This window comes from Eubalaena glacialis, chromosome 14 (assembly GCF_028564815.1).
Source record: "Eubalaena glacialis isolate mEubGla1 chromosome 14, mEubGla1.1.hap2.+ XY, whole genome shotgun sequence".
In the NCBI taxonomy this organism is placed as follows: Eukaryota; Metazoa; Chordata; class Mammalia; order Artiodactyla; family Balaenidae; genus Eubalaena; species Eubalaena glacialis.
The window spans coordinates 21,223,607-21,239,316 of record NC_083729.1 but is presented as its reverse complement, the minus strand read 5'-3'; the positions used below and the strand labels follow the sequence as shown (position 1 = coordinate 21,239,316).

The window sequence follows — 15,710 nt, the reverse complement described above, 5'->3', positions numbered from 1 at the left end:
CGTGGCAGCTGCGGCCTGTGGGGTCCAGGGGCTGCCCGGGGTGAGGGTGTGGGCGCGGGGGCGTGTCACCCACACGTATTGCATATTCTGTGGCAGTGTGCCCAGGCATAAGGCATTGGGGAAGCAGAAAGGCTGCCTTCAGTGGGAGGGGGTGAGGGAGAAGCAACACCGGCCTTCCAGTTCCCTAGGAAAGACCTGGCCGCAGACCGAGCAGTCCGCCGTGCTCCGCGAGGGCCATTCGGCCTCCTTCCCCACCATCTCCCTACAACTTTGGTTGCGGCTCCCTTGGGACTGACGGGACGGGACCCCTCGAGGGCAGGGTCGCACACAGGACAGAGGCACCCCAACATAAACACAGAGGGCAGCCCCGGGTCCTGGGCCCTGCTCTCTGTGGCACCTGGGCAGCCAACTCCTCCACACTGAGACGGGACTCACACACAGGCCAGGCCAGACTTCTTCCCTCCCAGGGGTGCCCAGAGGCCGGAGCGCAGGGTCAGGGTGGGGCTAAGGCTGATCACCCTGGGGGCCTCCACTACAGCTTCCCTGAATGCCAGGGCTGGCCTTGCTCAGCAGTGTGAAGGAGCTGAGACGGGAGCAGTAAGAGGGGGCAGTCTGGAGGGGGAGAGGCCCCTCACCCATCCCTTGATGCTGTCCTGAGTCACGGTCCCAGCTCTAGCTCTGGGTCCTGACCGTGGAGCCTAGGGTCTCACCTCCAACTGCTGCTCTCTACCTGGGCTTCTGGGTTGCAGGTGGGGTAGGCAGGGGGTACACCTGGGAGGAGCGTTCCTTGCTGCAGCTATGGCTTATCTCTAGCTACTTGGGACACAGGCACCAACACTGGTTGTGGGGTTAGGGTTCACGTCCCAGGAGGATATGCCTGCCAGCTCTCTAGGCTGCTCTGCCCAATTCCTCAACTCCTAGAGCTCCAGCTCCTGGCCTTTCTGCTGTCAGCCCCAGCTCTGCTTATCTGGCCCTAAGGACTCCCCTGTTCGTAAGTAGGAAGTTCAGAGACTGAGTGGTCCTACCCTGTTTCAGCAGCCCACTCAGAGCCCTGCCTCGTGGCCAAGCAGAGGAGCGGCTGAGCCCAGCACTGGCTCAGTCCTGGGCTCTGGTTCTGGTCTAAGGCCCAGTTGCCCACACAATGCCAGGGTGTGCAGGCTGGGAACTTTGCTTTCAAAGAGCAGGAAGAGGAGTCGAAAGAAAGAGCACTTAGGCTCAGAACAAACAGCCTGGGTTCTTGCTCCCCTTTGCCTTTTGCTACCTGTGTCACCTTGGGCAAGTCATGTCACCTGTCTGGATCTCAGTGTCATCTGTAAAATGGGGATGAGAACTCCTGCCCTGGTGACCTAACTGGGGTGTGGTGAGAATCAAACGAATGGGTAGTCAGGACAGGGTTTTCAAACTCATTTCACGGATCTAAGAGTCGGTTATTAGCAGCAGCGGCCAGTGATGGCAAGAAGGAAGTTTTCTGTTTGATTTCAAGAGCAGTGTCTGGAAGGCTGGAGTCCCTCCGGCCCCACCTGAGGATGTGACTGGAGGCCAGTTAGCTCTCACCTACCAAGGGGACCACCCTGGAGACTGTTGGGCCCCTGCCTCCCCCTTCCCTTCTCCACCCCTTCTGCAGCCTGCCTGTCCTTGCTTCCATCTGCCTGCCCTCTGGGGACTAGCTTTAGGGACTGCTGGGTTTCCATTTCCTCCATAACTGCAAAGCCATGCAAAACAACACAAAAGGTAGTGGGAGACTGGGAGACACAGCTGGGGATGAGGAAGGGGAGTGGGACTGAGTGGTGTGACCTCGACAAAGACACCCTGACTTTTGGAGCCAAGGGAAGGTGGGAGACCTGGCAGGACAGAGGTATAAATAGAGATGCAAACTTACACGGAACACGAAGTTCCCTCCGTAAGGGACAGGGGGAGGGGGTGATGGTCTGGTTACCAGCAGGGCCTCTGCCAAATGGGGAGCTCCTTATTCTTCCAAAGGGATGGGAGGCTCCCGGCTTCTGCCTTCCCTCCCAGACCCCCCACCCCCACCCCCACCCCCACCCCCCAATTTTCACATTTCTCGGAATTTGCAGGGCGCAGATGCGGGCTCCAGGGGGTCCTCAGAGCCCCGGCTCCTGCCGGCTGGTGCAAGCAGGCACAGTCGGAGATGGGGGGCGGGGGGAGGGTGGTGAGGGGTGTAGGGGCGCCAAAGGCGGCTGGGGCGGTCTCTTCGCCGACCCCGCTGCTCCTCCGGGCAGGAGCCCCCCGCCCCGCCCGCGCTCCCAGGTGCTCCAGGCCCCGCAAGGCGTTCACACGGAGCTCCTGCGCTTCATGAGGCTGCGGAAGGTGGACAGGCTGTGCAGGCCCGTGGACACGGAGCTGATGGCGGAGCGCTGCGCCCCGCTGCAGAGGCAGCGGTGCGAGGGCGTGTCGCTGTAGCGGCCGCCCCCTCCCGGCGACGAGTGGCTCTGCTCGACGCACGTGTCGGACGTGGAGAGGTCCCGCGGGATGATCATGGGGATGGAGTACTGCAGCTTCTCGCGGCTCTTGTACCAGAGGCACGAGCACATAGACTGGAAGTGCAGCACCTCGGCGTAGACGTTGCGGAAGCCGCCGCCGCCGCCGCCTGCCGCAGCCGTGGACGAGGCGGTGTCCGTGGTGTGCGCGCTGCCGCCCGCGCCGCCGGCGCCGCCGCCCGCCTGCCCGTTGCGCGTGAGCAGCGCGCGGTGCTCGGCGTCGCGCTTCTCGTCCTCGGCGTTCATGGTCATGAAGCGCAGCACCACGAGGTTGAGAAAGGCGCCGATGACCGTGAGGCCCGTGAGGATGTAGACGAAGCTGAAGGCCACGTACTGCGGCTGCGTCTGCAGCGCCTGGTCCTTCTGCAGCGCCACGTAGTCGCCGAAGCCGATAGTGGTGAGCGTGATGAAGCAGTAGTAGTAGGCCTGGAAGAAGGTCCAGTGCTCGTAGTAGGAGAAGGCTGCGGCGCCGATGCACAGCGTGCTAATGCACGAGAAGAAGCCGATGAGCACCATGTTGGCCATGGACACGTCCGCGCGCCGCATGCCCAGCCCCCTCTTGGCGCGGTGCAGCAGGTACTTGACGAAGGTGTTGATGCGCTCGCCCAGGCTCTGGAACATGACCAGCGTGAGCGGGATGCCCAGCAGCGCGTAGAACATGCAGAACACCTTGCCGCCGTCGGTGCTGGGCGCTGCGTGGCCGTAGCCTGGGGGGGAAAGGGGAAGAGGAGAGAAAACACGTGCTATGGGGCTGCCCTTCCAGAAACCTGCCTCCCTTCCCCCTACTCTCCCCTCTCCTTCCCCAACCTCGCAGAGTCTGGCCTCTTTTTCCTTTGGCCGAAGAGAAGACGACTCACAGTTATGGGTGCATCCTTGTTCCTAGGCACTGTGCTAGTTCCTTGCTGATGATTTCTCACTTACTATCATGACCACTCCAGGGGGTAGGTAGGAAGGAAAGAGGAAGGAGGGAGGGTTAAGTGACTTTTCCGGGGTCCCACTGTTTGGAGGCAGAGCAACCTGCGTTTGAATTAGAGTCTGTTTGGCTTCAAAGACCCGACCATTTTCTCTACCCAGAATAGGAGCTGACTCGTGCTGCTGTTGGGAACTTAGTCTAGAGGCAGCGTGGATAGCGTGAAACGGTACTGGCAAGTCAGTTGGGAGACCTGGATTCTAGTTTAGTGTCTGTGGGCTTTGGACTTGTTCCTTGTCCTCTCTGGGCCTCGGTTTCCTTGACTATAAGGGGTGGAGGTTGGACTGAATGAGTCCTGCATCCTGTGATTCAGTGTGAAGGGAGGGACCCTGGGGGTCCTTGATGACTTCCTTGCTTCCAGCCAAAGCTTATGGGGGTAGTTCGCCCCTGGGGCCCACCAGTCTCCCAGAGGCAGCTGGCCCACCCGTGTCAGAGGAGGAGAAAGGAGACAGTGCCCTCCCCCCATGAATTAGTGCTCCAGAGTCCTCATCAAACCCTCTGTGGGGCCCTGGGGTCATCCTCTATGCCTGGCCCCAATGTAGGTTCTCTCCTCATGGGGATGCGGCATTGCCTTTGCCAAAGCAAGGGCCCTGGTTGTCCTTCCAGGTGTTACTATCACCAGTCAGACAGTCTCAACCCTATCACGCCCTACCATGCCCCTCGGCCCTCACCCAGCCAGGAGCCAGGCAGAGGCAAAGCCTCCCTCTGAGCCAACCATCACATGGCCTAAGTCAAGAGTTCTGCCTGGAGACCTAGAGGGGAAAGGACCCTAGATGGGAACTCAGAAGCCCTAGGCACAAGTTCTGGCCCTGTCACTAGTGGCTGTGTGACCTTGGGAAAATTACTCCCCCTCTCTGAGCATGTTTCCTCATTTGTAAAATGATGTCTGCTGGTCCTGGCCCTGCTTCCTTCACTGAGCTATTAAGATATTTATTGCTTTTATTAACAGGATTATTATAATAAAGTAATGCTTTCCATTTTTCCCACCTTTTTAAGCCTTATCAAAACTTAACCAAGGGCTTCCCTGGTGGCACAGTGGTTAAGAATCTGCCTGCCAATGCAGGGGACACGGGTTCGAGCCCTGTTCCAGGAAGATACCACATGCCGCGGAGCAGCTAAGCCTGTGCGCCACCACTACTGAGCCTGCGCTCTAGAGCCCACGAGCCACGCTACTGAGCCCGCATGCCACAACTACTGAAGCCCGAGCACCTAGAGCCCATGCTCCGCAACAAGAGAAGCCACCTCAATGAGAAGCCCGAGCACTGCGACGAAGAGTAGCCCCTGCTCCCCGCAATTAGAGAAAGCCTGCGCCCAGCAACAAAGACCCAATGCAGCCAAAAATAAAATAAATTTTTAAAAATTTAAAAAAACAAAAAACTTTAAAATGCTGCTGCTTCTCTGCAGCCATCCTGGATTGCTCACAGCTGGAAGTGATCCCTGTGTTGAGTGGCACTGAGAATGTTCAGCTTTGAAGTCCAGGGCCAGTACTACCACCATCCCCTACTCTGTCACTCAGGTCCCCCAACTGTAAATACATATGTACAGCTAAATACTAGCTTGGGGTGGGTGGGGGTGGGCACTGCTGGACTTTGTCATGTTCCTCCCCCCCCCCTCATTGCCAGCCATGACCATGGGCTATGCCCAAAATATGTTTGATGAATTGATGGCAAGGCAGGATACCGTCTGCTTTGGTATGGGATCTGAATTCAAATCCTGACTCTGCCATGGACTGTGTGTTTTTTAAAAAAAAAAACCCTCTCTGAGCCTTAGTTTCCACATCTGTAAAATGGGGCTAATAAGTAGCACCTGCATCACAGGACTTTTGGGGAGAAATAAGTGAGATAATGTGTATAACACTTAGCACAGAGTCTGGTACATATCAAGCGCTCAGTAACAGCTCAGTGACAGCTCACAATGAAGTGCCAGGTTTCCCTCACATTTCCAAGAGATCATCTGGGCTGGCAGACAGCTCATTTCCAGTAAACTTGGCATCTCTGTCAGCCTAAAGCCATGTGAATCTTAAAGCTCAGGGAGGTCGGGGGACTGCTGCTGGGGTGTGTGAGGCTGTGGGCCGCCCTTAGAATGGGCTTCCCTGCTCCCTGACCGTGGCATCTAGCTGGTGACTGTGTCACCGTTTGCCAGGGGCCTGGATAGCTGAGCTCTTGAGCTGCCATGCCTGGCCCGTCTGCACCCCAGCAGGGTGAGAACAGATTGTGCCCGCCAGCTCGGCCACAGCAGCCAGACCACAACTCACCTCGACAGCTGGGCAGGCTCCGAGCCAGAGCAGCTCCCCATCCTGCCCTTCCCTGTCCCCCAGGCCGGCGCAGCATAGGACGCGGGGGAGGGAACAGCACTGTGGCCACGGCTGAACAGGGATAGGGAGGCATGGACCAGCCCCAGCTTGACCACAGTCTGGCTGTGTGACATTGGGCAAATCCCTTCCCCTCTTTGGACCTCTCTTGTGTGCTCTGCACTCTGGGGGGTTGAGCTACAGCTGTTAATCCCCACCCTGGCCACCACTGCCAGAGCTGCTGTCAGAAGTAAAGGAGAGGGAATTCCCTGGCGGTCCAGTGGTTAGGACTCTGCACTTCCACTGCCAGGGCCCCAGGTTTGATCCCTGGTCAGTGAACTAAGATCCCGCAAGCCGCATGGCGCAGCCAAAAAAAAAAAAAAAAGGAGTAAAGGAGAGACTGGACATAAAAGTACTTTGGAACCTGTGGAGTTCACGACAGAAGGAGCAGTGAGGGGTCTCACAGGGGAAAGTCGGCCTGAAAGTGCAGTCCTGAGTGGCAGGCAGTCCCTGATGGGGTCAGGCAACTACATCCCCGCGTCAGGGAAAAGGACCTCCTCTCACCACCATTGCACCTCACCTGTGTCTGTTCATAAGCTGTGATTGCTCCCGGTCCACCATCCTTTAGGAAAACCCAGTGCCTGCCGGCCTGGCTGCCCACAGAGCCCCCCGGCCCCAAGTCTCATGCTCTGCCACGGCCGCTGTCCTGTCCAGTGTTGCCCCACCTTTGGGGTCAGGTGCCCTCCAGGGCCCACCCTCACTTCCTACCACACGCTGAGACTGCAGATCTTATCCTTCAGATACATTTTTAACTTTAATTCTCAAAAACTTCCTACAAGGTCATTATTATGACTATCTCCACTTTATAGTTGGAATAATGAAAGCTGGAGAAGCCTCGTGAGTTGGCCAAGGCCACTAGACTTTCTGACTCATCGCTCATTCTGATGCCTCAGAGCCAATTTATCACCCAGGAAGGCGATCAGGATGGGAAACTGAGACCCGAGAGGAGAGCAGTCCATGTGGAGCCTCGTCCTCAGGCACTGCCCTGAGCTGGATGGGGCAGAAATGGCAACAGGGGTGCAATGCCAAGGCATTCAGATGCTTCTCCAAGCATCGGGCCTAGGGTCAGCATGCCCCCGCCCCTTCGCCTGTTCTATTGTCACTGGGTGAAAGGGTGAGGGAGCTGGGAGGACCTGCTGACGTGGGCACCCAGCTTGGAGGGGCGCCAGCAGGGGTGGAGCCACTCCCAGGGGGCCCTGGAACTTCTGGGAAGTAACTGGGAGTTTGGCAAGGCCTGTCTGCCTGCCAGCAGGCCTGCTGCCTGCCCAGTGCTCAGGCTTGGTTTTTACGAGGGAGGGGGGGCAAAGGGAGTCCCCGTTTTCTCCTTCCTGTCCAGCCCTGCGCATCTCAGGATGAGGGGCTCCATCTGTCCTTGTGTGTTGCTGTCATACACAGAGGCTATGCTCCAGGGCTGATTCTCTGAGGATCCTCCCTCATAATACCTGATGGACCGACCAGCCAGAACTCACGCCCTGACCCTGAGACTCTAGACCCTGCCTCTCAGAGAGCTGACTGGGGCTGTTTCTGTCCCCTCTTCTCCCAGCTACCCTTCCTGAATCCACCATATGCTCAGAGCCAGAAAGGTCCTTACTGACCATATGGCCCAGTCCTTATATTGTACAGATGAGGTGATGGAGGCCCAGAGAGGGAGAGTGACCTGCTCAAGATCACACAGCTAGTGAATGGAAGAGGCAGGACTATAACCTGGGATATTTCATTCCAAACTCAATGCTCTGTCCTCTGCCCTCTGGCTCAGTATAACCAAGGTTGACCTGTTCATTCAACCAGAGCCCAGCAGCCCCTGCTTGGGAGCAACCCAGCTAAGAGATGGCCTAGAAACCTGGCTGGAGCATAGAATTTACCTGAGGAAGCCAAGTGGCTAGATTTAAAAATTATGTGGCTGGACATAAATATTAATTATGAATACTTTGAGACAGCAGGAAAAATTAGGTGGGATGGGAACCCCAGGGCCTTAGTTCTTCTATTTTCCTCCCAACATCACCAAGGGCCTCAGAAACCGGCCAAAGCTCTGTCTTCCAGGGAGATGCAGAGGGTTGGGGGCCATCCCTCCCTCTTACTGAACTTTTTCTCTCTGTGGACTATTTCCTTCTAGTCGAAGCACAAATAACCAGTCTGAGCCCTTGGTAATGGCCTTGGCTGGATTGGACTCAGCTGTCTGCTCCCATTGACCTCACGTGCCCGCCAGCTTGAGTGCCTGACCTCTTACCCCTGGCCTAGCTGGCCACAAAGTTAGAAAGCTGACCACAGCCTTGGGTGGAAGAAAGAGCTTGGGTCTAGAAGGCGGGAGATCTGGGGGTCTGACCTGGCCCTAACCATAACCAGCTTGTGCCTTGGGCAAGTCCCTTTTCCTCTCTGGGGCTCAATTTTCCTCATCTGTGACATGGAAAGACAGGACAAGATAAAAGGTTCCCACCTTTTCCCCCTGCTATGGATGCCTTTTTTGTTTTTTTTGTTCACCCACACCCATTCATACAGTCTAAATTTTTAAATATTTTACATGTGAAGTATAATATGTTGATCAGTACAGTGTAGCTACTACCTAGAATAGACACTGCATAGATAATTGTGAAAAAATGAATTATTTTCCCATCAAAATTAATTAGGAACACATTTGCCAGTCAGAACTTCTGATTAGCATGGGATAACTGATTCTGAGACTGAATTAAGTTATATTATGCTTTTGAAATGCTGAAAATGGATATTTCTATTTTCCACAGGGATCTCTGCAGTTTAGTGGTATAGGTGAGAGCAGACTCTGAAGTCAAACAGCTTTCAGCTTTGGCCAGGTTACTTAATCTTCTAAGCGCCTCAGTTTCCTCATCTGTAAAATGGGAATAATGATGCACTTACCTCATAGAGTGGCTCTGGGGATTTGATGAGTTAGTTGACTTAAAATGCTTAGGATGTTGGGATCCATAAATATTAATCATTAGTATGAATATTTTGGGGAACATCAAAATTAGATGGTCTTTAAAGTTCCTTTCAGCATTGACATTCTGAGATCAGTGTTTCCCAAAGGTAATTTCCTGGAATACCAATTTCATGGACTATTAATAACTGTTGGATGAGAAAAGTGTTGCTTGGTTAAATGAAATTGCAGGAATGCTGAATTCAACTGCATTTGTTGTCATTTGATTTAAGTGGAGCCTTTATCAGAGCCACACACGTGTTCAAGAGCAAGGTCAGCTGAAGTTGGGAGAATGTGCTTAAGTTTTCCTGCTTGTATGACCTTGGAACACTTCTCTCACAGTGCATATTGCTGGACAAGTGTTCCTTGGAGCACAGTTTGGGAAACGCTCCTCTGTAGCAACAAGAACTCTAAGGTCCTTCTTCCGGGTCTCTGACTTTGAGATTCTCTGGTGTCCCGTCTCTGGTTGGCCCAGCCCGTCTGTAGATTAGAAACACACAGCCCTTGGCAATGCCTAGCTGCAACCTGTTTCTTGGTTTCCCGCAGACCTAGTTATCTAATGTAAATATGGCCCTGGCCGGGCTAATGTTTGCCCTGAGAGAAGATGGATGAGGTGACCCGTGGCCAGAGGTACTGAAAGGCTGTGCACTCTGGACCAAGCTGGGCTGATGCAAAGCTGCACCTGGGGAGGGGGTGTGACCTCAGCGTGCTGTCTGGGTCTGGTGGGGCAGCCGGAGAGGACTGGGGGCTTGAGGGAGACGGGGCAGCTCCAGGGGACTGGCTGTGAGACATAGGCACCCCCAGAGCAGGCTGAGCTCTCCTGCTGGGCCTGCAGAAGGCACCTCAGAAAGGCCCACGGAGGACCCTGAGGCACAGACAGGGAGCCGCCCCCTTGATCTGGAGGTGGCAGCAGTGAGAAGCCAGGAAGTAGGACCGGAGGCTCCGCAGGGACCTAATTGGTGTGTTAAAGGAGATGAGGCGGAAGGAAGCTGGCCCAGGTCCTGGGAGGGAGGGAAGAAAGAGGCTGCCCAGCTTGGTGGAGATGGGGAGGGGAGCGCAGGCCCTCTCCTTCCATCCTGCAGGATCCAGCTCAGACCTTGCCTTTTCCAAGAACCTTGGAGCGCCTTCCCAGAGCTGGAGAGACCTCTCCCTCTGCCTCGCTCTCAGGCCTGGATTTGTGCAGAGGAGCTCTGCAGGGCTCTGAGACCCCGGAGGGCCTGCAAGTCCCCTCAGTGTCCGGCACAAGGCCGGGTGGATGCAGCTGCTCAGATAACGCTGTTCAGCCCAGACAGCCCAGAAATATGAGATGTGGATGAGAGAAACCTCCCCTAGACACCCAGCAGTCGGCGGCAGCGGGGGGGTGGGGGGGTGGGGGGTGGGTGGGTGGGGGTGGGTGGGGGGGGAGTGGCGGGGGGGATAGGAGGAGGGCCCTTTGTGACTCATAGCTCCTGCCCTCCCTGTGGCCCCCAGGACCCTGCAAAATGAAATCAGCCTCAGGGCCCAGAAGGAATCCCCTGCTGTCCCCGGCCCTGACCAAGGCCTGAGCTAGGCCTGGGAAACCACTGGGGCCTGAAGGACTTGGGTTGGCAGGAGGGACCAGTGTGCAGAACTGGATCTGGAGTTTGTCCCCCTCCAGGCCAGAGCGCCTGGGAAGGACAGCTCGGAGGCACAGCCCCCGCCCCCGCCCCGGCCCTGCCCCTCTCCACATCCTCTCTTCCCATCCTCCCGGCTCCTCTTCCGGCTCTTGTCCCCACTCCCCACCATGGTCGTCCCCCTCCCCCTGCCTTCCTCCCCCTCCCCCTGCCTTCCTCCCCAGCTTCCCATGTGGCGGCCCACTGCCCTCTCCTCTGTCTCTCTTTTAGCTCTCTTCCATCCGCAGATGCCCCTATGACTCCGGTTCAGGGTTCTCTGATGTAGGACAGCCCCCCTCCTCTGCCCTCCCCGGGCCCACATGGGATTAGGGGGAGCTGAGGGGGGTGGTGCTGGTGTCATGGAAAATCCCCGCGGCAGCCAAGGTCAGTGTTTGCAGACACAGCCTGGCCTGGAGCCAGGCCTGCCTCCCTGGCCAGCTCCCTCTGGCCTATCCCAGAGGCTGGCTTTGCACAGGGGCCCTCGGAGGCACCCCAGGGCTGCTCTGGGTGCCTGGGGCCAGGGGCCGCGGGAGCCATCTATCCTGGAGTATGGGAGACTATGTAGTTCAACTCGCTCATTTTATAGATGGGTAAACTGAAGCCCAGAGAGGGGCAGGGACAGAGCCAGGACTGAAATCCAAGGCGTTCTGATCTAGCTCAGTCCTCGCTGCAGAGGGGAGCCCTCTGAAGTCTGTTCTGGTAGGACTAGGAATAGTGAAGGCTGTCGTAAACTTCCAGTAAATTAAGGGCTAGCTTGAGGTTGGGCTAGACTTGAGGTGGGTGATGGGGCCAGGGGAAGTAGACCCAGATGATCAAACCACAGTCCTTGACCTCAAAACACTTTCCATGTGAAAGGGAATCAGATGAAACATCTCAGTGGAAGCACTTTGAAAACTTCAATGCCCCTCCCAAAGAAGAGGTTATTATTACACAAATTATTAAGATGCTAGGCAAAGGTAGGAAATGTTTTAGGAAGAATTTAAGACAGGACCTGAGGGAGGGCTAGTGGTGGAGAGCTTCAGTTAGGATATCAGGAAGGGTTTCATGGAGGAGGTGGTATTTGCCCTGAGCTCTAAAGGATGGGTGGGAAATGCAGGGTTCTGATGGAGGGGAGCTGTTGAAACAAAGACACAATGCTAGGAAGACACGTGGTATGTTAGGGGCAGAGAAAATTAACCCGAGGCCAATGGGCATGCTCACAAATGGGGGGTGGAGGGGGACGGGCGGACTCTCTCTGGAAGGCAGCTACACGATATGCCTCAAGAGCCTTGAAAATGTGTCTGCCCGTGACCCTGCAATGCCACTTCTAGGAATCTCTCCTGGGAAAATAACCAGAGATTGGAACAAAGATTTATGAACAAGGATGTTTATAGCAGCATTTTCATTGTGAAAAATTGCAAACAGTCCAAATGTTCACCAATAGGGTTTGGTTAAACATATTAAGGTATATTTATGTGGTGGAATATTGTGTAGCCATTAAAGTGCTGTTCTTAGGAGTCTCTTAATTACATAGAAAACCACCATCGAAGGTTAAATACAAATGGTAGGATACAACCCTTTATGTATAATGGGATCCCACAGTAAATATACAAATATGAAAAATGCAGCTATACACACACACAGAAAGAGAAGCTGGAAGGAAATACACTAAAAAGCTCCTAAGAGTTTATCTTTGAATCATGGGCTCATGATTACTTTTAATTTTCTTTTATAGATTCTATATTTTCTACAAAAATCTATTACATATAAAGAAATGAATATTATAAACCTAACAACAAAAGTTCTGGGTTATTTAGAGCAGAAAGTAGTGAAGGTTGGTATGGTGAGCAAGGACTAAAATGGGAAGAGCTTGGAAGGGGAGGTGCAGGAATTCAAATCTTAACTTGAAGACAGCGAGGAGCCATTGACAGCTCCTGAGTAGGGGAGGTACATGCCAAAGAGGTATGGAGATGGATTTTCCTGGCATCCCTATGTGTAGGGGTGGGGATGGCAGTGGGAGATGGCAGGCAGGAGGATGCATCAGGAGGCCCCTGCATGGTCCCATTGTCAAGTGCTCAGGCCTAAACTAGGTTCAGGAGGGGAGAGGGGAGGGGAGGAAGGGACGAAAGAGGAGGAAAGGAAAGGAGAGGGGAGAAAGGAAAGAGTAGATACAGTGTGTGAGATGCTCTCGTATTTGTGGATTTAAACTGTAAGGCCCATGAGGGCAGAGATTTTCGTCTCTTTTGTTACTACCAGATTCCTCACACTTAGAAGGAGTGCTCGGCACGTAACTGGCGCTTTAATAAATCTCTGCTGAATGAGTGAATCAAGGAAAGGAGTCATCAAAGATGAGCCTGAGGGTTGAATGGGATGGAGCCAGGGAGGATGGACAGAGCACGAGGCCCAGAACGGGCAGTGTCTCACACAACACAGGGCAGCAACACTGGGTGAATCCGGGAGGGTACTGACCCGGGGGCTGTGAGGTCTGTTCTAGCCCAGCCACTGCAGCAGGTGGCCATGGCCCAGGCCTGTGGCCTGTCTGTATCCTGTGACTAGCTGGATAGAACATGTGTGAGCTTAGAACTTGCAACAGATTGGATCTGGTGGGGTTTTAATTAAATGAATCCACCAGGGACAGTCTGGCATTGAGAAAGGAATTCTACAGCACAATTGAAAGTGGACTTGGCCACCTCAGCAGATGGCTGGGATGCCAGTCCCCCCACCCCCACACTTGTGCTTCTTGAAAGGCTGTGTCTGTAAGTCTGGCATCTGGCTGGCCTGAGTCCTACACTTACACTCTCTGGCTCTTCCTGTTTTGCCCACGGAGGAGAAGCAGGCACATGTTGGCATCTCCTTGTCAGACTCCCCCAAAAGGGACCGAACTGCTCCCGGCAGGAAGCCTTGTTGGGTCATAGGGGCAACAGTGGCCAGCCTGGGTGTTCCCTGTTGGCTGCACCATGTGTCCTGGAGCTGAGCCTGCCCAGAGCCTGGCTGCCTGAAATTGCATCCTGCAGGCCGTGTTACATGGGGCGAGGTGGACCCCAGAGGGTAGGGTACGCACGCACGGAGTTAAAGAACACCCAACCAGGAGTCGGGGGCCTGGCTCCCATCCTAGTTCTGCCACTACCTTGCTGTAGGACAGGACTTGTTGAACTTTTTCCTGTAAATGGCCAGATAGCAAATATTTTAGGCTTGACAGACCTTATGGTCTCCTGCAACCACTCAGCTCTGCCATTGTCTCAAGAAAGCAGCCATAGACAATATGTAAATGAATGGGCATGGCTGTGTTCCAAAAAAACTTTATTTACAAAAGCAGGCGGTGGGCCAATTCAGCTCACAGGCTCTAGTTTGCTGAGCCTGCTGTAGGGTCTTTGTTAAGGCATGTCAGCTCCTGAGCCTCTGTTTTCTTACCCATCAAATGGGAAGTTAGATTAGAAGGTTATTTCTTCTCGGACAAGTTATATTTTAGGATTTAATAAATTGCTAGCTCCCCCTGTTCCACATACCACGCACAGGCCCTGAGGATAGGGGTGAGTTCTGAGCAGGGTCTGGAGCCCAAACCTGCATGTGGAATTGGTATCCACAGCTCTTTGGAGGCATGGCTGCATTTTCCCATTTCTGAACACTGTTCATGCTCTTTTTTTCTCCCTGATGGGCTTCTACTCCTCCATCAAATTCCATTTCACAAGTCACGGGCTCTGCGAAGCCTTCCTTGATCCCACCCACCTAAACAAATCAGTGCTCCTGGAGCCCTTTGTCCAGTCCACAAACATACATCCATTCAACCAGCAGACGTTTTTTGAGTCCTTAATATATGTAGTGCTCTAAGTTCTAGAATAATAACTATTTCTGTGTTGCACTTAAGCAGCCCTTTGTCATTTACAAAGCAACTTCTGTACATTCTATTGTTTGAGCTCGCAGAGCTACGCAATCCCGTAGAGGAGGTATTTACTATTATTATTTTCTATTTTACGGGTGTGGAAACTGAGGCTCAGTGAGGTAAAGTGTTTTATCTCAGGCCATAAATGCTAGAATCAAACTTGAAATTCAAAGGCTCTTCTTTTTCCATTGTACTTGGTCATCTCAGGACTCTCCAGGGCCGGATGGAAGTCAGAAGACCTGGGGTCTGCTTCCAGCTGTGCCACTGTATGGTCACAGGTAAGACCCTGCCCTTCTCTGGGCTTGGGGTTCCTCTTCTGGGAGGTGGAGGAGATGTTCCTGAGGTCCTGTGACATTCTAGGATTCTGGGCTTACAGAAGGGCCACGTTCCCTCACCTACAAACAATGAGGAAAGCAGTCGTCTTGGTGGGACAGTTGGGTCCCCAAAGCAATGGCCCTGAGCCTCCAGGTGCGTGTTAGGCCCACAGATGCTGGGGCCCTTTGCAGAGCTGTTCTAGTCAGCACTGAGCAGAGGCTGTGCATAGGGTGAGAACCCTTGGGCTGTCATGGGAAGCGGGAGGCTTGGAGATGGGCTGGTCCCGCCGAAGCAGAGGGGCAGCCAGAGCTGACTCTTCAGAGACAAAATTGTCCTCCCACCTCACCCCGCGCACAGCCTCCCAGCGCAGGAGGCCGCAGAGAGTCAAGGAGGAGATGGCTGCACGTCTCTGCCTGAAGTCTTGTTGGTTCCCAGGTTCTCCCTTCTGACTGCTGAGCGCTAAAGGGGCCCCTAGCCCCACCCCCATCTAGCCCTAGGGACCGGTCTCTGGAGCCTTGAGCTTTTACTCCTTTTTGCTTCTTTAGCTGCTTCCTTCTTCCTTCTTCTTTCTTCCTCTTTCCTTCTTCCTTCTTTCCTTCTCCTTCCCTCCTCTTCCTGTTCCTCTTCCACCTCCTCCTCCTTTTCGTCTACTTTTGTCCTCTCAGTCTCCTTCTGGACTCTGAGGACAGGGATGGTGTCTTGTATTTCTCAGGAGCTCAGTGCCTGTCACCCAGTAGAGCTAATGATAATGGTGGTAGTGGTGATGCAGTAGCAGCAGTAGTAATAGTAGTAGTAATAGTAGTAAATCATAAAGCTCACATTTGTGGAGCATCTGTGTGCCAGGGACTGTACTCAGTGCTTTACATTATTTCATTTAATCTTCACAAAAACTTTATGGGGTAGATATTATCCCCACTTTCCCTATGAGAAAACCGAGGCACAGAAAGTTTCCCTAACTCATTCAAGACCACACAGCCAGTGAGTGGCTGAGTCAGGGTACAAATTCAGACCTGTTGCCTCGTGCAGCCTAACCAGTATTAGCTGATTAGATGCTGCATCTGGAAGGCAGGTGCCTTGGTTTTGAGCCGAGGAGACTGAGCTGAGTGGCTGGGTGACAAGGCCACATAGGTGTGTGGCAGAGCCAGGGCGAGTTCTGCT

At 54.1% G+C, this 15,710-nt stretch overlaps 1 protein-coding gene across 1 annotated transcript in view; it reads right to left on the bottom strand.

Annotated features, from left to right (window-relative positions):
* Positions 1–2,070: 2,070 nt before the first annotated feature.
* Positions 2,071–15,710, bottom strand: part of KCNK3 (potassium two pore domain channel subfamily K member 3) — a 35,747-nt gene continuing 22,107 nt past the window's right edge. Inside the window, exon 2 of the mRNA XM_061211304.1 lies at positions 2,071–3,205. Within this exon, the coding sequence (XP_061067287.1) occupies positions 2,292–3,205 (914 nt within the window). The 3' untranslated portion in view covers positions 2,071–2,291. The remainder of the gene's footprint in view (positions 3,206–15,710) is intronic.